General features: G+C 36.0%; 3 protein-coding genes across 3 annotated transcripts; 1 reads left to right on the top strand and 2 right to left on the bottom strand.

The window, feature by feature from the left end:
* Positions 1-5,003: 5,003 nt before the first annotated feature.
* LOC114282319 (trihelix transcription factor ENAP2) lies at positions 5,004-10,185 on the top strand. Its single transcript, XM_028224970.2, has 2 exons — positions 5,004-6,412; positions 9,831-10,185. The coding sequence occupies exon 1, from the start codon at positions 5,328-5,330 to the stop codon at positions 6,405-6,407; it is 1,080 nt and encodes a 359-aa protein (XP_028080771.2). The 5' UTR covers positions 5,004-5,327; the 3' UTR covers positions 6,408-6,412; positions 9,831-10,185.
* A 1,095-nt stretch (positions 10,186-11,280) lies between these two features.
* Positions 11,281-12,177, bottom strand: LOC145791841 (uncharacterized). Its single transcript, XM_082872288.1, has one exon. It carries the CDS (start codon positions 12,175-12,177, stop codon positions 11,281-11,283), a length of 897 nt encoding a protein of 298 aa, XP_082728414.1.
* Positions 12,178-15,439: 3,262 nt separating this feature from the next.
* On the bottom strand, positions 15,440-26,255 carry GNL2 (GNOM-like 2). Its single transcript, XM_028224971.2, has 3 exons — positions 25,602-26,255; positions 24,405-24,821; positions 15,440-18,654 (listed from the first exon to the last, which is right to left on the bottom strand). Exons 1-3 carry the CDS (start codon positions 26,225-26,227, stop codon positions 15,564-15,566), a joined length of 4,134 nt encoding a protein of 1,377 aa, XP_028080772.2. The 5' UTR covers positions 26,228-26,255; the 3' UTR covers positions 15,440-15,563.
* Between the last annotated feature and the right edge of the window lie 396 nt (positions 26,256-26,651).

Consider the following 26,651-nt stretch of genomic DNA (forward strand, 5'->3'; position numbering starts at 1 on the left):
CTTCATGGCTTATATAGAAGAGAACACGCACTTACGTTATTTACTACTCCTGTGAAGGTAAGCCCACTTGTCAACTAATTTTCACTTTTCCTATGTATTTCCCTCCCTCTTTCTTTCACAATGTCACATGTCGACAAAAAAATATTTAAAAGTTACCAAAATTTTGAATTTGTAGTTTAGATTTAAATTTAGGGGTTGTTTGGAATTTATTTTTTTAGTAAATATTTGTTGACTTTAGAGATTTGAGATTGGTTTTTTTAGTGCCTTTTTGTTAGTTTTTATTTTTATTTTTAGTGATTTTTTTTAATTCAAAAAATTCTACACTTTTAGATTCTACTCAACTAAATGGACTGCAAAAGTATAACTTTTTTTTGAAAAAGGTCCAAAAATAACATAGGTTTTTTTTTTTTTTTTTTTTTAAGATTCATCCAAATATGGTGGAACTAAAACTGGCCTAGTTTGAGAATAGTCTAATTTAGTAACTTTTTGGTTATTTGGTTAAAATATGAGCTAAAAAAAACTAGTATGTTTGGAATGGTATTTTGACTTTTTACGAAAAGATATCCAAAAAGTAGAGAGAAAAGAGAATCTTTGACTTTTTTGTATGAATTGTTGGCTTTTTAATTTTTTTAGTGACTTTTTAACTTTTTGGCTAAAAAAGTCACTTACCAAACGAGGCACTAAAACAAAAAATCGACATAACTTATTTAAATTTTTGTTAAAAAGAATGCAAATTATTTATTAGTTGTATGCCAAACTCACTATTTTTTTTTTCATTTTTAGTGAACTTTTAAAAACAAAAAATAAAAAGTTTTAGACTTTTAAAATCTAGTAGACCAAACGAACTAGAAAAATTAAAAATATATATATTTTACAAAAAATTTAAAAGAAATTCACTAAAGATTAAAAAAAAAAACAAATTTTAACACAAGTAATTTTGTTTTTTCTTTTTATTTTTTAGTATGTAGCATTATTGGATCTTTCTTAAAAAATAGTAATAATAAAAAATAGTATGGTTGGGAGGTTGTAATTGCTTTGCCACTGGGTTTTCAACACTCATCCAGCTTGTTTACCTTACCTCCTATGTATTTACGTGACTAGTCTATATTTGCATTCATGGCGACCGTTATTCTCTCTCGCTCTCTCTCTCTCTCCAAGTGGTGATTCCCTAGACTCGTGCATTTTGTAATTAATATTATCATCTGTTAGCATGTTAATCGATGTATCAATTGGTGTGTACAGTTTTATTCTAATACAATATAGTATAGTGTATATTGTACTAGTATATTGGTGTGAATAGCTTTATTCTAATACAAAACTAATAAAATTATATCATATCATCTGTTAATACATTAATTAGTATACCAATTAATCTGTATAGCTTTATTCTAATACAATATAGTATACCAATTAGTGTACTAACTAGTGTGTACCAATATTAGTTATAACATTATTATTGACCCTACTCATTATACAAATTACAAGTATCAAAAATATCTTAAATTATGTTACGTTATCAATTGATATACTAATTAGTACACTAAATAATACATATAACATTATTCTATAGTATAGTATTGCCATTGTCGCTTTCCCTTTCCAAGTGGTGATTCCCTAGACTCATGCATTTTGTGATTAACACTATATAGTACAGTATTGCCATTGTCACTTTCCCTTTGTGCCAGGCAACTGAGGCCTTTCCTTGCAAAATGGGAAAAAAAATGGAATTTAGATGAGGAGAGGTGGTAGTTGATAATGAAAAAGAAGGAATGAATGAATAACAATGACTGCAAGAATTTCATGTTTACACTACTTGCCATTCCCCACAGTTGAGGCAAGCGATGCTTCACAAGATGCATTAATTGGTTTGAGAAATTATATAATAAAAAAATAAAAAAATAAATTAAGATTTGATTATTGTAACAAAAAAAATTTTGAGTTTTTTAATTTTATCAATTAAAAACTTAATTTTTTGATTTATTTTCAATCTAAATTAGTTACCTATTTTCATTAAGTAAAACCGGAAAAAAATATTTTACTCATTAACTCAATAAAAAAATATATATTTTTTGACATTTTATATATACTTATATTGAGTTTAATTCAAATTCACATTTCAATATTTTAGACATTTCAATTCAAATTCACATCAATGATTCGAATCATTTATTTTGTAGGTCTCGTAATGAAAGTCATTCATGTAAAAAATTAATTTTATTGGATATCTATAAATACAATAACAAATCACATTATATTTTATAAAATGAATAGTAAATAGGATTGTAAACTTAAACCATTTATTTTATAAAACAAAACGCGGTTTGTTTCTGTATTTTGATAAATCTAATTTTTTATATGAATAATATTACTATAAAGCCTATGAAATAGACGGTTTGGATCATTAAGGTGAATCTGAATTGAAACTAATAAAAGAAGTATGAATAAGTATGGAGAGAGGAAGTATGGAGGGAACTTATCCCAAAAGTTAAAAACAAAAAAAGAGCAAAACAAAACAAAATAATATTAGCTCTGTTTTGGAATTTTTAAATAATTGTTTTTCATTTTTACTAATAAAATGGTGGACAAAGATTCTGATAAACTGGACATTATACCCTAGAGTTGTTTGGTTTTCGGTTGGGTTATGGCCAAGCCCAATAGAGTGAGGGCCCATAAATAATCTAATTTTGAGTTTTACAGTAAAGGTTTAGGCCCAAGTCTAGCCCATTTAAGGGATTTTACCTTCTAAGAACATATGTGATCATTCATCAAATCTTTCAATAAATTTAAATTTTGATAAATGTAAAATCTAATTCATTCATTAAAATTATATCAAATTAAGCTTTTATTAAAACATTTATAAAATGAGGAATGAATCAAATTTTTTATCAAATTTCCAACTTTTCACTTAAATTTGATGAAATTGTTAAAAGATAAAATATTGGAGATCATTTTTTTAAAAACCTAATTTGGTTAAAGGAAGTTTTTGGGACATGTTAGAGCATCTTCAACCCTGAACCAAAGTTTTCATCAAATCTGAGTAAAAAAATGATTTTTTCCTCAATCTGATACCGAGTGCTCAAACAGTTGATTTTCATCAAATTTTTATCAAATATGTGCCGAGATAATTGATTGGTCGACCGGTTAAGCCAAAAAAAATTTTTTTTTTTTTGAACTTTTTGAGCCTTTTAGTGGTCGACCGGTAAGACAAATTTTTTTTTTTTTTTCAACTGTTTGACCTTTTTTTTGGAACTGTTTTAACATTTTGGTGGTCGACCGGTTGGTCAACCGGTTGGTCGACCGGTTGGTCTCCCCCAACGGTCATGCACAGTGTTTTGATGAAATGCGGAGCCTGTCCTCATTTTGGTGAAACGTTTGGTGAAATCTCGATTTGATATTAATTTGGTGAAACCGTTGGAACATGAAAAAGTATTTTTTTCACCAAATTTTAAATTTGATGTCAGATTTGGTTCAAGATTGGAAATGGTCTTAGATACTTTTAAAAAGATTTGATGAAAAGTAGGATTCTCATCTTTAGAGTGAGTTATATCAAATCAAGTTTTTGATCTAATTTGTTAAACAAATTTAATAAAACAAAAGATAAAGATTTGGATATACTTTTATATGACAAAAAGTGATAAAAGTTACACCAAATTGTTTTATCAAGTAAAGTAATAAATTTTAAAATTTATTCAATCTTGATTTACTAATTTAACGATTCAAACAAAAATTCAAACTTAAATAACTTGGTTGGTTTTGTGACCATAATCACAGGGGCCTCAGACAACACAAAGTCGAGCCAAAGAAGCTGGCACCTCCTCTATCCAAATAGCTTGGTCTTCAAGATTTATGGCCATCCAAGCGAGGCAGTGCGCTACCAAATTGCCTTGACGTTTCACATGCATTACCAATGGCTGATCAAAATGCCGAAGACCATCTCGAATAGAGTTCATAGTATGGCCATAACATGCGAAGCATTGAGAAGATGAATTGGAGGCAGTGACAATACTCAACGAATCAATTTTCAAAATGCACCTGACGGAGCCCCAAGTCACGATCAAAGACAATCACACTATACATGGAAAGAGCTTCCAAGCTATCGATGTCAATTACGCCTGCAATCCTCCTAGACAAAGCAGCAATAATGTCTCCACGGTAGTCACGAACCACGACCCCAATCCCCATAGCCTTGTGCCTCTTAAACACAGCTCCATCAAGATTGACTCTGTAGAAATCCATAAGGGGAGGACACCACCGTAACAAATAAGAATGAGACACCGCAACAAGGTATTGAGCCGATTGAAATTCATGGAGGTACCCCCACAGCAATGCTAGCAATGGAACGTTGGTGTTTCCTACTTTTCAATCTTTCTTTTTTCTCTCTTTCCCCATCCTCCTCTAGATTTTATTTTATTTTTTTTAGTAGTCTGACTATTACTGTCTTACATTTTTCACGGTTAAACTCAAAATTTTAAGATTTAATTTCAGATCTTTTTACAATCCGAAAGTTAATACTGGATGTCCCGTTTGTTTGACGCTAAGCGATCATATCAACCTCAATATTCTATTTTAACAAGCAAAGGTAGAGTCTTAGATTCCAAGTTCAAGGTTGCGAAGTAGTAGAGCTTTGGATGAGTTCAATGGCACCTTGAATTTGATTTTTTTTTGACTGATTTTCTTATTTTTTTAATTTATTGATATAATAATGGTTCATATGGAGATTTGTTTCCCATTTATTTTTGTGAGATTCTTTTCTTCTCTTCTATAAAGGTTTGAATCCTTTATTCAATAAAGATTTTCCTCCTTTTAAGATCCTGTAATACAGATGTACCACATTGATCTAATATTTTATTAATTTTGTAATGAAAATTTTCTTTCCAATCTTTTAAAAAGAAAAGAAAAAATGAAAATAGTGCTTGACCACGATAACTAGCAAGTGCAGTGGTGTATTGTAGCATGATCGTCTTACAAACAGCCACGTCAGATCAGTTTATGCTGACCTGAAAAGTCTCAAACCTTCCAAACGTAAAAGTCAAACAATAAAACAGTACCAACCACACCTGCGCACTTTAGTATCACTGACACACCCCATCACCAAATGTTCTTCATCCACACCCCTCTCTCTCACCCCCACTTCACCAAACCCTAATTCTTGGGCTCAATACTCCTCAAATTTTGTTCGTATTCTCTCATTCATCCTTAATTCAGTCTCAATCTCTCAAAAAATCAGCACAGTTTGAGTTCTATATTGTCGATTGTTTTCGAACTCGTTTGATTCAAGGTAAAAATTAGGGCTTTTCTGTGTCCTCAATCTCTCTCTATATATATAAATGGATGACACTGAAGATGATGCTAGGTATCCACCGAAACACTACGTAAATCATTCCTCAACCTATAACGCTTCTTCGATTCGCTCAAAGCATTCCAATCGAAACCCCTCTTATCCAATCACCAGTAATTATCGCGATGAATATGAAGATGACGAGTTAGCTGAAGAAGAAGAAGAAGAGAATCTCGAATTGGACGGTCAAGATGATGATGATGACGATGATGATGATGAGGATATTGAAAATGGGTTCGGCGATGAGTCGGAGAGGCGGCAGAAGAAGAGAAGGTTGGAGAGTTTGGTTTCGAATTACGAGTTTGTTGCTCGAAAACCATCCTATGTTGTTAGGAATTCATCGGTGGATTGGACAGAACACGCCACCTCTGTGTTGCTAGAGGCTTGGGGAGGTAGGTATTTGCAATTGGGGAGGAAGAGTTTGAGTTCTGAGGATTGGCAAGAGGTGGCTGAGAAGGTTTCCGAGGAATCGAAGGTGGAATGGACCGACACGCAGTGTCGAAACCGGTTGGATACCTTGAAGAAGAAGTATAAGAAAGAGAAATCGAAAATGGAGTCAATGGGTGGATATACTAGCAAATGGGTTTTCTTTAAGAAAATGGATATGTTGTTGAATTCATCATCATCATCATCAACGCAACAATGTGGGTTGCCTTGTGGGGTTGATTCTGGGGAGTATGTGTTTATGAATCCAAGAGTTTATTTGAATCGGTCGAATGGGTTGGATGAGATGAGGGATAGTCCTGATGAGTCAGAGTCATTGTCTGACGACGATGAGGATTCGGATGAGCTTCCTCCTAAAAGGAAAGGGTTTAGAGGAGAGGGCAATGATGGGTCATCGTTTAGGTTGTTGGCCGATTCAATTCAGAAGTTTGGGGAGATTTATGAGAAGATTGAGGATAGTAAGAGGCAGCAAATGATGGAGTTGGAGAAGATGAGGATGGATTTTCAAAGAGAATTGGAGGTGCAGAAGAAGCAGATTCTTGAGAGGGCGCAAACCGAGATTGCTAAAATACGAGAAGGAGACGATGAAGAAACTGATGTTTCTGCAGAGAATCTGAGTGTTTAATTTAGGTAGCTTTCTACCCTTTATAGTATTATTCGTGTAAAGTCAGTTTGGAATCAATGGGTTTGCTATAGTTGTTCTAGTTGTTCCTATTTATGTGGGTGCTTCTATAGAAAAGTATTGTGTTGATTGGAGAAGTAATATATCATAAGAAGTCATTTATTAGGAGTAATAAATCGGGAAAACTCATTGCTTCGTGATGCTTTATTTTATCCCAAGTCTTGTTATTGCCATTAAATTGTGGGACTCAACTCCGAGTACTATTTATTTTGGTAAAAAAATTCCCGCTTTGGGTGCTGACATTGAATATCTAAATAATAAAAGACTCTGATTGCGAGCATATGGTCAGATGTGTGCTCTGATGGATAGGAACAGTGTTTTAAAAGGCGCGCCTAAGCGCAAGGCTCCTTGCGCTTCGAACAGATAGAGGCGAGGCGCAACACCCAAGGCGCAGCTTAGGCGCTGAGGCGAGGGCTTTTTTTTCGAAGCGCAAGGCGTGGGCTTCATGGGCTTTACCCATTTTTCTATTCCAATTGTTGATTAAGTACTTTTTTTTGTGGACATACCCACAAGGATTCAAAACTATTCAATATAAAACGACCAAATGTAGTCAAAAGAGAGCAAAAAGTAATAAAAGATTGAATGTTATACTTTATATCTTTTGTTGAATATTATATTTCTGATTTTTAAAAGATTGAATGTTATGTTTAGAAATTATCGAAAATGGTTATGATTTTTTTTAAATATTATATATATATTTGTTATGTTGAAAAATTTGCTTATTTTATAATTTTGCTTTTCTTCTACTACTTGAGCTTCGCTTTGGTGAGGCGCGCGCTTTGCTTCATGCCTCATGCCTCGTGCTTAGGCTATAGGAGACCTTATCGCCTCAGTGCTCCTAGAGCCTTTTAAAACACTGGATAGGAAGAATGGTAATCTTGTTCTCTCTTTTTTAATCAGATAATAATATTTAGAAAATGGTAGTTAAAAGGCTTATGCCTTTTGTTATAAGGCTTGGGTTCATCTTTTAAAATGAAATAAAAATTATGGAATGCCTTGCCTTGAGCTTTTTGACTTGTAAACATTGGCTTTAATTGGGCCCTTAAGTGTAAATTTTTAATAGAGAATTTTTACCCTTTTGTTGATAATAGATTTGTTTTCCTTAAATTCATTTCCGTCTATAAATGAGAGCAAGAAAAGAAAAAAATAAAAGCAAGAAAAGAAAAAAGGAAGGTTTATCTGTATTCAATGAAGGAGAAGAATACCTTAAGCTATCAAAGGATTACCCTGTCTGCTAGGCCACCACTACGATTGTGGAGCTTATCAAGAACCATACAGAAGGGTACAGTTGGCTGTAGGGGTTGAGAATTTGTTAAAAATGGAAAAATTACATTCCCTTTTTCAGTGATCTTTTTGAAAAGAGAACATTTTGGAAGCCTTTTACCAACTGAAATTTGGTCAATGGCATTTGCGTTAGCGGGTTTGAATGTTGTCTAGGTGTGTACACAGTGTGGTTGTAATACAAACAGACATCGTCAATTCTATGTTTGGTAAGGTATGGAAAGTAGGGGGTTTATGGGGAGGGAGGATTGATGGAAGAAGAGAACCTAGGGAATAAATTGTCTTCCCTTGAATTATTCCCTAATTTTCATTAAAAGTAAGGAGACATTGAAGATCATTTCACATTTTTAAGAAGAGCAAGAGTTCTTTCCTTCCCTCACCCAATTAACTTAAGTTGAATCAATTTTTGTGGGCCTGGGTGGATTGCTCTTATCTTCTCTTTTCTCTTCCATTCCCTCATCCCTCCTACCAAATGAGGGTAAGTGTCCCTCCTCACCTCCTTTTCTTTTCCCATCTTTCCCCCATACCAAACATAGCATAAATGATTACACAAGTTCAAAGGAAGTTATATTGGTCCCTTGGTAAGTTGCAGCAAATGTTTTTGGACTCCATTTAATGGAAAATCATACTTCCCTTTGATTTACTTAAAGAGCTATTTTACATGGCAACAACATAGTTAATCAGAGATTAATATTGATCAAGGTGTTTTGTTCTGCAACCTACCAACATTTATTTGTCCAATTAGAAATAGACTAATATAGAAATGCCCTTGTACTAGTTGTAATCACTGAAGAGGAAGATGTCACTGATATAAAATCCCTGTAAAAAGAAAGTGGAAGGACTTCCTTAATCAATTAGTGCTTTTTTCGAATGTTCCTATGCAGTAAAATTATACTTCTTGCATGTTGACACTCAAAAGCTTATGGTTTTGAAATTACTAATAATAAGAACTTGACTGCAGGAGTTGCATTCTAACATTGATACTCATAGGTATGCCACTGAAGATAAAAGCAAACGGCGTGGCACATTTAACTCTTAAACCACTTAAATGCATTAAATTTCAAAAGAGGGTGTTTATCATAATTCTTTGGCAATGCATGTCATAGCTTTTTTTGTTTTTGTTTTTGTTTTTGTTTGTTTTTTTTTTTGAAAGTAGAGGAGGGCCACCTAGAACTAAATAATTATTCCTAACAAACATAATTGGTAATTGATGAAAAATTAGGATCTTTGGGTGACTCTGTAGTGTGTAACATGGTTTTATTTATTTATTTATTTATTTTAATTTTTTACTTTGAAGGGGAAGGGGCAGCCCTGGCAGACAAAAGCAGAGACATCTTCCTATTTTTACTTGTATCCCTGTAGGTAGTTGGAATGAATAAAATTCATGCTTAGAAAACTTGTAATTGAGAGGATCTAATATCACCTGATCCTGTTGGTTCTTAGCTTGCATTATTCTCCACGTGGTGACATTTTAATGTTCTCGATAATGTTTCAACGTCATACCAGATCAAGAAAATGGCAACAATATTTATGAGCGACCATTTCTCAAAATATTTTATCTACTTTTGTTGGTTACTAAATTTGTTTCTTGGGAAATTATTAATCAGACAACTGATGATTTTTACAGTCTTCAATGTTATATAGAGTTCCTGATCGATCTTTTATTAGTGCCACAAATTATTACTATGTTTCCAACTTTTCAATGGAAAGAATTGGGGGTTTAGTACTGTTTGTTTTATATGGTAGTGAGGTCTGAGGGGCATTTTGCTCAACACACTCTTTTTTTTTTGGGTTCCTTTTTCCAATTGTTTTCTTGAGCTTGTTGTACCATTTTTTAGATGTAAAAACTTAAATTTGTAGGTAGTAATTTTATTTAGATATAATATTTATATTAATATCATAGAAGATTCTGGTTAACCCGAGTAAGTGGAGTTTTTTTAGTATTCTATACTGATATTTATTATTATCGTCTTTTTATTTTTTTAATTTTTTTCCTTAATGTGGTTCTTGTGTCAAACTTATTGTACTCTTTTTTGGATAAGTTTCCACAAAATGTAATGTCAATAACAAATTTTAAATATACAGATTATCAGCAGGTTAGAAGTTTAAGCCGGAAGATGACGATGGAACCTGCTGTAATTCTTGAGGAAGAGACATTTGCTCTCATCTTAGTGGAAGCAGGAGTAGACAGGGTACAAATTCTTGTGAAATCTCCGGGTTTTTTTATGTAATGTGCTACGCATGGATATATATATATATATATATATATATTAACTATGCATCATTATTATTGTTATATTTTTTTACTGAAAGTCAATGATTTGTAACTTGTTGGCTTATGAATTCATAATCCGAGTTTTTCTTCGTCTCGGCCTCATATTAATGAATTCTCTGACCCTCAAATATGAATAAATGCATAATTGAGCTTCTATTGTTATCATCTCTGTTGAACCATGAGATTTGAGATTTATCTGTCGAAACTTTCTTTCTGATGAGAAAATTTGACTCCCGACATGATTTCTCATAGGGTTAGGAGATAAGTGTAGCTCTGTTGAACGCTAGAGATGTCTGTTGTTGGATTCATTGTTAGTTGGAAAGTTGTAGCAATAGAGACATGGTGCAGAGGAACTTTCATCTTTCAAACTGTGAAAGCTTAAGTGTTGATTGAATAATTTGAACATATCTGTTTTATATGTGTCTTGAGTAATTCAACTGTCTCTTTCTTGTCTTAGAAAATGAACATACGAAAAGCACCTTCTTCTTTTACTTGGAAAAAGAACAGGTTATTGCAGTCAGGCTCCATGATGGAAATTGCTTGGTTGAGCTTTTGTATTCTTCATGATTGTTTCAAAGGTGAAAATATGTTGTGCTGGATTGATAATTCTCATGACTACCATTTTTTAGGTTGTGTTTGGATTTTAAATTTGTGGGGGTAAACAGAAAAGGAGAAGGGCATAAAAGAAATGGAGTAATAACATGTTTGGTTGTATTTTCATTTTCTATTTTCATTTTTTGGAAAACAAGAAAATTTATTTGGCGTACCATTTTGAAAAAAAAAAAAAAAAAAACTATTATTCATGATTTTTTTTTTATTTTTGCAAATAAATTGTTTTTTATGAAACACCAAAAAGTAATTTTCAAAATTTGCTTTTTGCACAAAAGTGAACAATTCAACCACCATGGGTGCTTTAGAACTTTTTTATTGTTTTTGGAAATGCAAACACAATATTTTTTTCTCTTTTTTGTTTCATTTTTTTTTTTCTCTACAAATTTAAGATCTAAATACAATATTGTGGCTTGGCATGCTGGTAAAGCTTGCAGTTAGCGGCCTTGGTAGTGTGGGTTTGAGTCGTAGATATAACCTCCTTATAAATAGAGGTAAGGTTACATACATGTTGCTTTTTTCGGAACCTACTTTATAAAGAGTCTTGTATATTGAATTGCCTCTTCAAATTTATTTTTCAAAATAACCTCAAATTTTCAAAAAATAGTAAAATGATTCTTTCAGAATATGGAGTACCATGTTCATTCTCTGTCATAATATGGAGTTCCAGGGTTTACATGTATAATAGAAAACAACATTCATGACAGTGTCCAAAACAAGCACCAAAGAGTACATAGAAACCAACATAGGGCCTTCCCACAATCTCATCCCTCTACATACCCTAAACTCAAACAGACACTCAACTAACCTAAAACCCACATTGCTCAACAGAGTCATGACTAGGGCTGTTTGGCCCCTCCCTTTCATTATACTCCTAGCCTTCATCAATGACTCTAACCCAAAACACTCACCCTCCAATACAGACAAAACCCTAGCTAAGTTACCCACAACCATAACATGTGCAAAAGCCACACAGAAGGGTACCCCCAAAAACCCCAAGGCACCCCAGAATCCGAATGCCTTAGAACATATCCCACAAGCAAACAATACCTTTGGCAGAATAGCCAAACCGAAAACCAAGACTCCGAAGAGGCCTAGTACAGTCAAGAACTCCCAAAAACTTGTGTGAAGAAGCTTGATCCAAGCCAATCCACTTCTTGTCAATATCCTTCTTCCATTGAGGTTGATTCCAGTGTAGCTATCTGAAACTGCGTGAATGGTGGCGGCTCTGCCAAGGAGAGAGAAAGTGATGGTTGAAGGGAGGCAGATCATGATGTGGACAAGGATTTTGGAGAGTAGCTTCAGCAGTGGCAAATGGCCATTTTGTCCAAGTAAATGGTTTGTGAGGTTAAGCATGGAGAAGGGTATTTGTGGAAAATTGTGGATGAGGAAGTGAGAGATGAAGAGAGAGATTGGGAGGGGTGAGAAGAGGAAGATGGAGATGGAATGGAAATAGGTAGTGTGAAGAAGTATAATTCTGATTGATTCTCTGAAAATTTGAGCTGTGTCATGATTGGATTCAAGGGCTTGTGTTCTTCTTCTTGGCATTCTGTGGAGAAGAGTGAAAAATTGTTGGAGATGAAAGAAATCTCAGCCTGTTTGTTTGTAGATTTTAGTTGATATAAAAAGGCCTCATGGTTAGCACTTAGGATTTAACTAAGGTTTTTGGTTGCTTGCTTGCTAATATTTCATGATTGAAGAGGTTTGTTTTGAGGGTGGTCGTATCATATCATATTAACAGTCCTTTTTCTTATTCTTGGCTCTTTGGGTTATCTTTTAATGCTATCAATCACGGGGATATAGAAAATTGTAGGAGGTTTTTTTTTCTTTTTTATTTTTTATTTTTTATTTTTTATTAGAGCTGATTTCATATGTTTTTTATATCTTGGATGTGAGTAGAGATTTACAAATTCAAATTCAAATCTAACATTTAAATTCAATCTTAACTAATTGAAACTAATTTAGTTGATCAGAATCTTTGCATTTATCTTCTCATTTCTATACTACGGTCTATAATGTACTACAAAAAATGTAATTTCTTAATTTACTCGTGACGGAACAGTTGTCAATTATGTAAAAATCTTTTAACATTTGGATCACATGCTTGCTTATTAAAGCTAGCTAATGATGAGAGTATGTGCCTATCCAAGCTCTTGTTCTTTGGAAGGTTCAATCTGGTAAGTCTAGCTAACGACATGAGTTTTTTTTTTTTTTTAAATAAAAATAAAATAAAATAATTATGAGTAGTAGGTTAAAAGTTAATTTTTTTTTATTCTTTTATAAAAAAATATTAAAAAAAATGGTGAGGTGATAGCAATAAAAAAAAATTAAAAAGTTAACTTTAAATCATTTTGTCAAAATAGGCCATAGGATTGGAGTTATAGACTAGAGGGTCTACATATTGGGGGTGTGTGAGAAGATGAGTTTGAGGCTAAAATAGCCTCAAACTAAAAAAAAAAAAAAAAAAAAAAAAAAAAAAAAAAGCCAAAAAGCCCCTAAACTAACACTTCATATTAAAAAATATATATATATATATATATATAGCTAAAATCGCGGGCAGTGTAAGCACAGCCTACACTGTCACATTGACAAGTTGTGTCATCCCTTGATAAATAACGATTTTGTCCCTTTACATCAATTTCTAAAAAATATGATCTTAGGGACAAATTTGTCATTTTAACTTCAAACATCATTTCAACATATTTTTCAATATAACAATTCAAATAAAAATTCATCCTATTTTTCCAAACACAAAAACTAAAATAGCCTATTAAAATAGTCAAAAAGCTAAAAAAAACTTCTAGTTATTGTGTTTTGGGAAGTTGGTAAAAAAATAACTTTTGGCTTTTTAGTTTAATATTTGTTTATGGTATCAAATCAAATTAAAATGACCAAAATACCCTTACACAACATAAAAAATTAATTTTTTTAGTTTTTTATCATAGGTCCCAATTTGTAATTTTACACTTGTGTTTTTAGCACTTTCCAAATCAATTTTATTACATTTTTAAATATTTTGACAAAAACGTGACTTTTTTATTTTGGTCCCAAAACGGCACTATATGTTTAGGGTTTTAACCTTAACTAAAAAGTTGACAATGTGGCAAGAAAGACATAATTGTGACGTTGGAGCTTTTTAGGGTGGTTTTAGAAGCAAAGGATTCATGATTTCTTTGAATTAGAGATCATGATTTTGCCCTCCTTAAAATGGGCCTCCTATTGGGGAGGAATTTGTCTGTGGATGGAATGATGAGAGAGATGTTTATACTAAAGTGAAACACAAGTTTTCAAAAGCAGCTTTATAAGTTTTCAGTTGGTATTTTGATATTTTTAATATTTTAATTAATTTTTTAAAAATTTTAAATTTACTTAATCTTAATTTATTTAAAATATTAAAAAAATTGTACAAAAATTTTATTGAATACAAAAAAATATAAAAATATATTAAATTTTAGTATTTTTTGTATTTTTTTGTTTGGTTGTTTTTAATTTTATTTTTTTTAACAAATATTATACTTTTAAAGTGTATTTAGATTAGGTGTATCTAAAAAAAATTAAAAAAAAAATTGCGTAAAATATTTAAAAAATTCACTAAACATACAAAAATTACAAAAAATTAAAAAAAAACTCAATTTTTTAAAAAAATGAATTCAATTTTTTGGAACCAAACACGGTACCAATTTGAAATTCAATACATCATCCCCTGAAAGTTGGAGTAATGCTCATGTATACATGGAAAATTATATTATTTTAAATTGAAAGTTGATAATTAATAAATAGAATTTAAAACACTCTTTTTTTTCGGTTAATCAATTTTTTCAGGTTTACAACATAAACTATAAACAAACCAATTAGGCACAAAATTCTGAAATTAAAAATTAGAAAAAAAAAAAAACTAATTGTTGAAAATTCAAATCACTCTGACTATATCCCAGGTGAAGTAGTATTTCTTTCCTAACCTAGCTGAACTTTTAAACATGTGTTTTAAAAAGCATATTTAGTTTTGTGCATATATAAAAAATGCTTCTAGTCAGTTGGCAACAAGTGCAGTATTTATTTATTTATTTATTTGTTCCTTGCTCATTTGACTGATGTGTAAAAAGTGGCATTGGCATCAAAATTTGAGGCTAGACATGTTCTGGCCAGAACATTGCACCTGTTTCTCGTCTGATCTGTGAAAAAACAGAAACGATTTGTGAAACTTGTTTGGTAAATTATTTTCAAAAACTGTTTAAAGAAAAAAAAAAAAAAAATTGAAAGCGAAAAGCATTAGAGATCAATCATTGTGGTTGATGAAGCATCACTACAGAATTCTTCAGAGTGTCCAATATACCTTATATTATGCATTAATTTCCAAACAAATTTTATCTAAAATATCTTATAATTCCAAGAATATGATGTAACCTCAAGAACAGTTAAAAAAAGAAAAGAAAAAGGAAGGCAACCAAATGAACACAATACCACAAAAATAAAACAGAACAATAATCAAGAATACTAAAAACCCTCTGTTTGGTTGTCGAGAAAACCATTGGAAAGGTCGGGAAAATGCACTTGATGTTCATGTTGTGTTGGCATCCAGAAATTTTTAACTGCAATTTACCAAAAATTTCAGATATTTATGTCAGTTACATGTTTATACAACTCCATTAATGCTACTTTCTCTAATTCTGTTGTGTTGTCGACTTTTATGATGAGCCCTTCGGCCAAAATCAATCTTTCGAGTCACGGAAATAGCTTCTTAAAAAATGGAAGTAAGAGTCCATACATCATTCTATTTTCAAACTTTTTTTCAATAAGAGTCTTGTGCGTTGAATTGTCATTTTTATTCTCAGGAAAACCCTATTCTAAAAAATGAAAATTACAATACAATTTTTTTTTTTTTTTTCATCGATGATGTAAAATTATTTTAATACCCTTTTGATCCCATACCCTCTCTACATCTCTTCAGGAAATAGCTCCTCCTTGAGGGAAGGAGCAATCCACTGTATCTGAATATATGTAATTTCCCACAAATCATCACCTTCCTTTTGCGCCAAGATCTCATTTTCTTTCATTGTTGTGATCATCTTGTTCAACAAATCTGGAATTATCTCTTGCACTTTTGAATTTCCATACTCACCCAATTCAGCTTTCATACATGTATCCATCCTCCTCAATATCCCCAACCAAAATGTCCTAAACCCCGAATTCTCCGATATCGGTTTCAAGAATTGCAAGTACACTTCTGTCAATAGCTCCATTGCAATCTTCAATGTCCCTTCCATGCTTCTCATCTCTCTCTCCGCATTCTCTCTCCTCGAATACTCCAACATTTTCTCGTGTAGATCATCAACCATTGCGAATATCACAAGGTTAAAACAATTTATACAATTTGCCGGTGTGAAGTATAGTTCCTCGGCTAATGTGAAGCTTTTTTGTAAGGCTGAGATGGCATGGTTTCTTATCTCTTCGCGTCGTGCCAAGCTAGTCTTTCTCAATGCTTCACCAAGCTTGACGAATAAATTCACAGTGAAGCTAGTCGAGCCAAGAGATTTCAAATTTTCTTCTAAAGACGAGCAACTCGTGTTGCTCACCATACTCACACTGCTTCCAGGATCTGAGTATCCGCTTTTGTACCATTGGATTAACATGTTCACAGAATCTGCCATCAAGTCCATAATTTTCATGTTTTTCTCCGATGGAGTGTTTTTTAGAGCGATAAAACCAAATGCACAATCAATGCAATAAGCATAGTTTGTGCGCGATACGTTGTTTCCATCAGACATCAACGAGATGAGTGTCTCAACGGCCAAATCATAGGTTTCAGGGTGCCTCCCAGTGACCGATAACAAGTGAAGAACCGATTTCCATCCCATTTGCGTATGCAAATTTGCCGGGTAATCTATGATGATTTTGCTTACAGATTGTGCTAGGAATTCACAAGAAGTATCGATAATTTCTTTGTCGAGCTTCCACATTAGATTTATAGACTTGAAAATGAGCTCCTCGGGGAGTTTTTCAGGTTGGTACGAGGAAAGGAGCTTGAGACATATCTTCAAGAGTGCAACAATGGCTTTTTCTGCAAATGGAACAGGGGAGAAGAGAGGAAATTGAGTGACTGCGAGCAGAAAATCATGGTACTGAGGCCAAAAAGTTGTGAATCTGTGAGTATTCGCCAAAGTAACGGTCAGGATCAATTCCCAACAGAATCCAACGGTTTCTTCTTCCTCCACCGGCGTGCTGAACTTTTGCCCTTTCCCGGCTGCAGAAAATATCAAGGAACGCCCAAGATTCATCAACGGTTCATCGGGCAATTTTGAACTAGTGGTGAAGATGTTCCCAACTTGGCATTGTTGGATGACTTTTAGATTCTGCTCAAATTCGCTCACTCCGAGGTTCAAATTTTCTTCCATGCTTTCCATTGACAGAAAATGCGAGAATCTGCCTACCAAACCGGAACCTCGACGACTGTGTTTGGGGAAGAGCACACATGACTCGGATTTTGAGTGAGTTCCATGTTCAGATGATGAGGCAGAACCATTATCGGGTTCAATAATAGTTTGAGGGAGAAGCTTTAGCCTTTTGAGTTTCAACAAGCAATCAATAATGTTCCTCCAACCACCTCTGATCGATTCCCCGAAACTATTTGCGGTAGTGAAAACCGCCAGAGTTGCCATTCTCGGCTTCATATCGTGGCTAAACGCATAAAGGGTCTCTTCTGAAGACGCATATGGATTCAACAGTGTAGTGAATTTGCAAAATGAGGCTAAAAGTTCATCAAGAGTGTCTTCTAGTCCATACTGAGCAATCCTTGCAACCGAGAACAACCCTTCGATGCATTCGTGGAGGATTTCTTCGTCATCAGCCTGTTCAAAAATTGCTGAAAGCGATGCAACTGAGGGACCCGCTATTGTTGCGAACATGTCTCTTCCAAGCCGTCGATCAAAATCACACAATATAAAAGAGTGCATTATTTTGGCTCTGTTCATTAGCTCAATCCACCTGCTTGGATTCATTTCGATTGGAGTACCAGATTGCCCGAAAAGCTTGATTGCATTCATTGAAATCGAATGGAAAAGCTCGGATAAGTACTCTCTGGGAAGATCTTTGCCTTCGTTGATAGCTCGGTTGTTTCTGATGAATTCCTCTTCTGTCATTTTCTTCTTCACTTGTGGATTGTGTTGATCAGTGTTGAGCATGATGAGAGAATAGCAAAGAATGAACACTGCATCTTTGTTTGCGAAAACTTCGGACGCTTGTTGATCATAAAACTTCTCCGAAAATGCTTCTAGAATTCTGTGGATCTTTTGGGACTCTCCTGGCAACCGAAAAGTTTCCAGGAAAGTCCTTAAAGCAGTGTCAAGAATCATCCCGGAAAACTCAAAAGTGTTGGTGAATTCTTTCAGGACTTGAATGTGGAACTCATCAGGGTCCCCTAAATAGTCTCCAATCATGGTCTTGTCAATCCGAGGCGTGTACCTAAAGAAGATAGCGAGTGCTTTCGGATCAGGAGGATCCGAAAGCAACTTTGATATCTTCAGGTACTCTAATCCCTTTTTCTCATCACGGTTAAAATGATTCCCTGCAATCAAAATTTTCCTTTTTTGAGCCTTTCTCATTCTGACAAATTCGACCCAAGTAGCCAATTCATTGTCATCTGTCAATTTCTCTTCCCAAAAAGGCCTGTACTCGGAAATCTCAACCGGGTATGGACCAGAAGGGCTTGAATCGTCATCTTTGTCTATGTTGTCAGCAATGGTTTGAATTATGACTACGAGGCCTTCGAAGGCTTGGACCTGTAAACTTGTCAGAGCACCGCCAGTTGGAAATGCGTGCTTGCAGAGCATTTTTCCGATATCTTCGAAAACATTCCGGCAGGTGGGATCACAGTCATAGTTGACATAGACTTCAATGATGAATGTGGGTTGTCTACAAAAGTTTATGATTCCTTCAACTGCAACTTCTTGGAGCTGAATGAAGTGTCCCAAATTCACAACTCTAAACAGCACAAATGTGAAGAATGATTCTAATTGAAGACGAATAGACCTGCATAGAAAACCATTTTTGGATTAATTTAGTTTCATAGTATTTAGGATTAAGTACACTGTCCATACCCAAAATACACGCTGTTTGTTACATTTCAGTACATTTTTTAATTGTGTCAATTTATTTCACTTTTGTGGTACTTATATAATAAAAGTAGTAGAACTCACTGTATTTAAAAATAAAAATAAAAATAAAAAATCGATAAAATATACTTTCTTCCTTGAACTTTCATTTGAATTTCACTTTAGTCTCATCTTCTAATTGTAACAATTAAGTACTTCAACCCTTGTTTCAATATAACCATTCTGTCATCCACCATAAACAAGATAAACCTCAAATTTTACTTTGGTCTCATCTTCTAATTGTAACAATTAAGGCCATCTCCAAACGTGTACCAAATCCAACACCAAATTCAAATTTGATGAAAAGTAGCTTCTTTTCTTATTCCAATGGTTTCAACAAATATGTATCAAATCGAGAATATCAAAAATGTTTAACCAAATTGAGAACGTCTGGGACATTTCAGCATTTCACTGTTCAGAACTGTTGTTTTTGGGCACCGGATGACCCTCGGACATCCGGCCAGATGTCCGCAAGGTTATCTGCTTAGTTGATTTGCAATTCCCCCATAAGTTGAATAACTTTTAGATAAGTCCTGATAAGCTTCCTCTTCTTTCTTCCTTGTGAATATATGTGAACAAACCGTCATGGCATTAGTGTCTTGCATTATATGCCAAATGTTAGTTCAACTCAATCTCTCTTTTTGGGTCATCAAATCAAATTTTGTTTGTTGTTGTTTGTTTTGCAGTACATGAGGTTCTTGCATTGAGAGGACCAATCTATCAGAGCATATATCATTTCATAGTTGGAGGTCCAATCGTAGACAAGCGGATAATGGGCCTCCCTGCTTATCCAGGCCCCAGTGTTGATGCCTGATTGCTGGATCACCCTATTTCAGATAAGATTGGCAGGTTCATGAGTCATGATGCAAATAAAATCCATAAAGCTGTGAACATTGCTGACTGCATTTTATCTTGGAGCAATACAGCTTCAGTTCAAGGTGTGCCAATGGATAATTACATAATTAAGTTACAATATGATAAGAAGCTGAAGCTGCAACAACCAACCATGTCTCTCTTCTCTTCAACCACTTGTTCCGTCTTTCCATTGAAGAAGAAGCTAACGCTGCTGATCTGGCTGCAGCGCCGCCTCGAACTCCCAAGATCCCTGTAAGATAAATTGATATAGAGAGAAATTGTATGTATTATAATTGATTGATATATTACAAGATTGTTGTATATATTGATATTTGTATCTGTATATTACAAGTCCTATATATAGAGAGGTTTTGGGTGTAGTAGGTGTAGAGTGGGTGGTGGTAGTAGGTAAAGTGGAGGTGGTAGGTGGAGTGGGTGAGGAGTAGTGGAGGTGTGTAGTGGTAGTGGTAGGTTTTAGTGGTGTAGGAGGTGTACATTAACAGCCCCCCTCAAACTCAAGGAGGATAGGAACTAACCAACTTGAGTTTGAAGAGAGTAACAAAACAGGAAAGTAAACTGATAAATAAAAACAGGATAGGAGACACGGTATGGTCGTGTCAGACCGTTGTAGCAGACAGTTTACGGGGTCATGTCGGACCGTTGAAGCAGACAGTTTACGGGGTCATGTCGGACCGTTGTAGCAGACACTGTGTGGTCGTGTCAGACCGATGTAGAAGACAGTTTATGGGGTCATGTCGGACCGATGTAGAAGGACAGTTTACGGGGTCATGTCGGACCGTTGTAGAAGACAGTTTACGGGGTCATGTCGGACCGATGTAGCAGGACAGTTTACGGGGTCATGTCGGACCGATGTAGCAGACAGTTTACGGGGTCATGTCGGACCGTTGTAGAAGACAGTTTACGGGGTCATGTCGGACCGATGTAGCAGGACAGTTTACGGGGTCATGTCGGACCGATGTAGCAGACAGTTTACGGGGTCATGTCGGACCGTTGTAGAAGACAGTTTACGGGGTCATGTCGGACCGTTGTAGAAAGTTGTGGTGGTGCACCAAGGGGGCGACTTAGGGAGTGCGCCATGAGGTGACTTGAACATGATACTGTGTATAACCCCCCTCAAACTCAAATAGGTGTGAAGATAGAAACCTATTTGAGGTTGAAACAAAGGGATTGATAAAGCTGACCGGTGTAGAAGACACTGTATGAGTGTGTATATAGGCTGCCCAAAAGATATACATGGATATAGATATCGAGCCCTCAAAAGTCGTGCCCTCAAAAGGTGTGCCCGCACCCTCAAAAGGCGTGCCATCAAAAGGCGTGCCCGAATGCATCAAAAGGCGTGCCTGTTTGTCGGCGAGAAGAGGCGCGCGATGCGCGTGGCTGCCTCGGCTATTTAACCAAGACAGAGCTGAGGCAGAGGCGAAGACAAACAATTGGCGAAAATCCTCTGAAAAACTCTTCGTTTTGCTGAGAAGGTTTTGCTGAGAAGATACTCTGTAACACTCTCTATAACACTCTGTTGCCCAGAAAAAATGGCTTCGTCTTCCCGCGGGCTGCTTACCCTCTTTCCCGACCTCAACGAGTCTACAGGAGAGAGAACTGGTGCGGTGGCCAGTGAACCTCAACCAAACACTGCTGGGTTTGCTCCGCTGAACTTTCCGATGCGGTCTGTGGAGCAAAAAATGGCGGTGCAGTCGGATGTGGAGGCCAATCAGTATACGTTGAAGGCATGTGTGGAGTCCATGACGGCGGTCACAAATCTGTCGCACCGGCTACAGAGTAGGACAAATGAGGTGCAGCAATTAAACTCCCAGCTGGCTCTGCTCCAACGCATATATAAGGATGCGCGAGCAGAGATAAGCGTGCTAAGGGCAGAAAACAAGGAGCTGAAGCGGAAGGCCACCGTGATGTTCCGATTTGGAGGGCCGCCATATGCTGCAGTGGAGGAGCAGGGTGGAGTGATCGTGCCCAGTGGAGTGGGAAACACGGAGGCAACACCGTCGAGGGCCGCTCAGGACGGAGGCAAGAAGAAGAGACCGGCGGCAGAGTAAAGAAGAAACGTCGGGGTGTAGCCGTCTACAGAAAAGAAAACAAAGCCATGGTTGTGTTTGTTTTTTTTGTTTTTTTTTTTTTTTGTTTTGTTTTGTTTTGTTTTTTTTTTTTTTTTGTTTTTTGTTTTTTTTTTTTTTTTTTTTTTTTTTGGTGGTGTAAAATGGGGATCGGGGTGAGCCCCGACAGGAATAAAAGGAGTTTGTGGAATGATGAATGTTTGGTTTTTTTTTTTTTTTTTTTTTTTTTGTGGGAAAAGTAAGGGAGTAATTGGGGCAATAAAAATAGAGCACCAAGTAAGTTATAAAAAATAAAAAATTGGGCGGTGGATGGGGTGATTAAAAAAAAAAAAAAAAAGAAAAGAAAAGAAAAGAAGATTGGTATCCGTGTTGGTGAGAATAAAAAAAAAGTATATATATATATAGAAAAAGAAAATAAAAAGAATGGTGGGTGGTGGAAACAATTATGGTGGAGGGACAAAAAAAAGGCTAAGGTGGGAGAGAGGAAATAGAATATATGGAGAAGCTTTTACAGGTTGTATGAGAGAGAGAGAAGAAGTGGGGTGGGTGGGTGGGTGTGTGGTTATTCTTTAAAAACCATGCTGTTGGGTGCTATTCTAACCGAGAGTCAGAGAGAGAGAGTTGTGTCGTGCATGGAGAGAGATGTGCACCGTGTGTGTGTGTTGAAGCAGCTTGTGTGTCGTCCTCTCCGTAACCGAGACTGCCGAGAGAGAGGGAGAGAGAGAGATTCTGTAAACAAATGAAGGGAGAACCAGGACTGTGATGGTCTCGCGACTGTTGTTTCGTCACAGAGCCTTGTTTGGGTGAGGTAGCTATTGAAGAGTGTGTAGTCTGGGAAGGAAGAGAGGATCTCTGTGATGTTGTGAGCTTTCATCGTGGGAATGGTGATGATGAGAGAGAGTGTGAGGATGAGGAAGATGAAGTGTCTTGCGCCCATGGTGTATGCTAGTGCCCTGCAGAAACTGAAACAACAACAGGGAGAGAGAGAGATTGACAATGGCCCTCTCTCTATCACCCGTGGCAGTGCAGGTGGTGGCTCGGTGCATAGAGAGAGAGAGAGAGCTTCGGAGATGAGGCTACCGGTGGTGTTGGTCGCCGGTGACAACGACGGCACCTGGAGTGGCAGCCATGGGCAAGCTGGGTTTTGCCCCTGTGGAGAGAGAGAAGGTGATAGATAGAGAGGTCATGCATGTGTATCTCTTTGTCGGAGCTCTTGCTGGGTCTGTGTGTGTATGTGGATCTCTTGACATTTTGCAACACTCAAAACAGCCGAGAGAGAAGAGGGTGATGTCCCTGAGAGTCACGTGACCAGACTGGTGGATCAAAACGTTCTCGGGCTTGAGGTCGCGGTACACGATGCCCATGCTATGGAGGTGGTCGAGAGCGCAGACGATCGCAGGTTGAGGGCAAAGGGCAGAGGGGGCACGGGACTGGTCATGGACAAGAAATACAGTGCCCATGGCGCCTTTTCCGAGTATTTTGATTGCTCTCAGGTTGTCCAGCTCTAGCTCCGGTGAATTTGGCTCCATAACAACCACCACTGTAGAGAGATAGACACAGAGAAAAGAAGAAGAAGAAGATCAAATAATTTGCGGCAGCGGAGTGAATGTATGTGTAGAGGTCCGGCGGGCGGCCAAGGCGAGGCTGCCGCCCGCCGGTGAAGCAGAATGATTAGGTTGTTAACCTAGCTCTGATACCATGTAAGATAAATTGATATAGAGAGAAATTGTATGTATTATAATTGATTGATATATTACAAGATTGTTGTATATATTGATATTTGTATCTGTATATTACAAGTCCTATATATAGAGAGGTTTTGGGAGTAGTAGGTGTAGAGTGGGTGGTGGTAGTAGGTAAAGTGGAGGTGGTAGGTGGAGTGGGTGAGGAGTAGTGGAGGTGTGTAGTGGTAGTGGTAGGTTTTAGTGGTGTAGGAGGTGTACATTAACAATCCCATCGCTGCCTCCCATGTTTCTTCTAGTCTCTCTCTCTCGCAAACTCAATTGATGAACTCGTAAACATACATGCGTCTAGGGTCAAATGGATCTTGAATTGTTGTGATCTGATGCAAACTCAATTGTTGTGAAAATTGCACTGACTGGTCGACCGGTGTTTGATGAAAAGCCAAATCTCTCCGTTGGAGTAGGCGATATCAAAGAGAGTTTTTACTCAGATTTGGTGAAATATTTGATATGGCCAAAGTGGTCAAATTTCTACTATTGTTTCAATATAATTCTTTTGCCACTCATCATAAAAAATTAAAAATTAAAAAAAAAATTAACCGAAAGTGCTCACATATTCCACCCTCAAACTTTCACTAGAATTTTACCACATTGAAATTCAAGTTGTAATCTAATGAATTAATTGTTGCAATTAAAAGACGATGAATCAAAGTAAAATTCTGCTGAAAGTGGGTGAAAAATATAAAGAGAAACTACATAGATGGTAAAGAGTTTGGTGAAATAATTGGGTAATATATGACCGTCCTCTTTGTTCAATTTTTGTTTAAATGATCTCAAAAAAAATTGCTTCCATTGGACAAAAACGGCGCTAGAATCATTTAAGCACAAATTGAATAAATTGGGGACCGAATTTACACATTTTAAATATAGACATTGTATTTAACTCCAGTATTTAAAAGAAAACTTGACATTTGCCTTTTTGTTTTGTTTATTTAGATACTAACCTGCGAAGAAAGTGATATATATTCAAAACAGTACTGCAAATCATGGAAAGAACCAGAGGGCTTGAACATGTTCCATAGTGAATCAAATGGTGACAGAGATCATCCTGCACCATCCTCAACAGCTTTGGATGGCTCCCTATGCTATCACCGCTCAGTTCCAATGCTGAATTGATCAAAACAAGAGCGAAAAGCTGCACATCTTCATCGGCAGTCTGAGCAATCAGTCCCTCAGTCTCCACAACTTCAACAACATTCAGCAAAGAACACAAGAAATGGAAGATGTCAACTGCAGAGCGAATGCCGTACCCACAATCTAAGTTGGTGTCTTCTGTGTCTGATTCTGAATTCTCCCAATCTTTTACTTCAATGTCTGGGAGACGAGTGAATATTGTCTGTATCAACTCGTGCATCGCATACCTGTTGCAGATTTAGAACAAAAATAAACTTTGAGTCGTCGTATCAGAAACACTTTCTTTAAGGTAAGAAAATACAACGAAGTCACCAACTGCAGATAACGAGTCTGAAATTTCCTTTATGCTGTGTTTGGTTGGAGGATTTGGGGAGAGATTTAGAAAAGGAAAAGAAAAAGGTGTGTGAAACTATGTGAAATTTAGACATATTTTATTCTCATTTCACCTACTTTTTCCATTTCTCTTTTCAAATTCTTCCTCAAATCCCCCAACCAAACACAGCATTAAGGAGTCTGATAAAAATGAGAAACATTGGAAGAAAGTAAGAAATGTGCTTTTGGATCCCAGTTTTTCTGTTCTCTAAGCAATGATGCATTTTGCGCTTAGCCCTTATTTTATTTTTATTGATGTGATGTTGTTGTATTTGTTGTACTTCTGATTTGCATCTATATTACTTTCTTTTTCACTTACAAAAAATAAAAAAAAAATCTATTATTTCATTTGTTTTCATTTAAATTGTACCTATTCATTTGAATTCTTATTATTTCTTATTTCAGATTATCCAACATTTCACATTTAATTCAAAAAGAATTTTGTTAACTTGTATGCTAAAGAAAAATAGTGCGACTTTGAGTCACATTAGAAACACTTTTAAGTCTTAGAACAAACACATAAGTGTGCCAAGAATGCCATTATTTAAAACCAGAAATATATGCATCTCCCAAAGCTTTAACTGCCTTTTAAATTTATAACAATCAACCTATCAAATTTGTAGACAGTACCTCACCTTCCACTGCGTTGCAGCAGATCACCCCGGCTAGCTGACTGCTGAACCACCTGAAAGCAAGTATTGACCACCGTACAAACCGCATGATCGGTCAACAAAACTGACGCCCGGTGCTTCATGATAGCAGCCAACACCTGCAGAATCCTCATCATCACCGCATCCTCCGACACCGGCGCTGTCCTCTCCAACCTACACCCCGTTATTGCTGTCACCGCCGCGTTCATTGCGTCCCTCGCCCCGGGCGTCTTCTCGTCAAATATCTCAAGCTTCAAAATCTTCAAAATCGACGACAACGCCACCCCCGTGGCAGCCGCGGGGATGTCATCACTCTGAATAACATCGAGAAATGGTGAGATATACATTTGGGGATCGATAGTTCGCCATTCTTGTTGAGGGTTGAAAATGAGAGCTCTCAGTGATTTTAATGATTGGAGTATTGATGTGTCAGAGTTGTCTTCTTGGGGTGGGAGGAAATGGGAGTTGGGTTCCGGTGCTCGCCGGATCACTGCTAGGACCGCGCCGACCTCGGTGTTTAGCATGCAGGAGAGGCCTAGTTCTTTCCTCTTGAGTTTTGTCATGGTTTTGGTTTTGTTGTTTCCATTACTTTGACCTTTCACTTCCTCCATTATTGAGGTTTTCAGGTGAAAAAAACTGTTTTCAGGAAGTACAAAAAAAAAAAAAAAAAAACAGTTGGGAATGCACAAAATGTTAGTTGGGGTGGTGGGGTGGCTTTGTTTTGGGGGATGTAATAACCATTTTGGTCATTTGGAAGTGAGGCATAAAATGATTTACAATTAGAATTTTTATACCGAATTTATCACAGAAATGAGGTGGAAATGGAATTTTAGACAAATTCTGATAGGATTTTGGATTTAAAACGAGAGGATCTAAAGTTGTCATAGCATTATAAATATTTTGTACAAATTTTTTTGTTTGTTCAATACTATTCACATAAGGTCAGTAATGAAAGGATGAAAGGGCATTTTTGGAATAAAAAAGTTTTGCTCTTGTTAATCGTGGTAGAGAGACTTGGAAGAGGAGGGTGTGAGG

Source organism: Camellia sinensis, chromosome 5, assembly GCF_055761805.1.
Source record: "Camellia sinensis isolate YWXY chromosome 5, ASM5576180v1, whole genome shotgun sequence".
Taxonomy (NCBI): Eukaryota; Viridiplantae; Streptophyta; class Magnoliopsida; order Ericales; family Theaceae; genus Camellia; species Camellia sinensis.

What these genes read in the sequence shown, in the direction of transcription:
- LOC114282319 (XM_028224970.2), top strand. Translation starts at nt 5,328, where the DNA reads ATGGATGACACTGAAGATGATGCTAGGTATCCACCGAAACACTACGTA.
- GNL2 (XM_028224971.2), bottom strand. Translation starts at nt 26,227, where the DNA reads ATGGAGGAAGTGAAAGGTCAAAGTAATGGAAACAACAAAACCAAAACC. An exon ending in CTGCTGCAACGCAGTGGAAG is followed by an intron (nt 24,822 to 25,601) that starts GTGAGGTACTGT and finishes AATCTGCAACAG; the next exon opens with GTATGCGATGCACGAGTTGA. An exon ending in ATATATCACTTTCTTCGCAG is followed by an intron (nt 18,655 to 24,404) that starts GTTAGTATCTAA and finishes TTTTCTATGCAG; the next exon opens with GTCTATTCGTCTTCAATTAG.
- LOC145791841 (XM_082872288.1), bottom strand. Translation starts at nt 12,177, where the DNA reads ATGCCAAGAAGAAGAACACAAGCCCTTGAATCCAATCATGACACAGCT.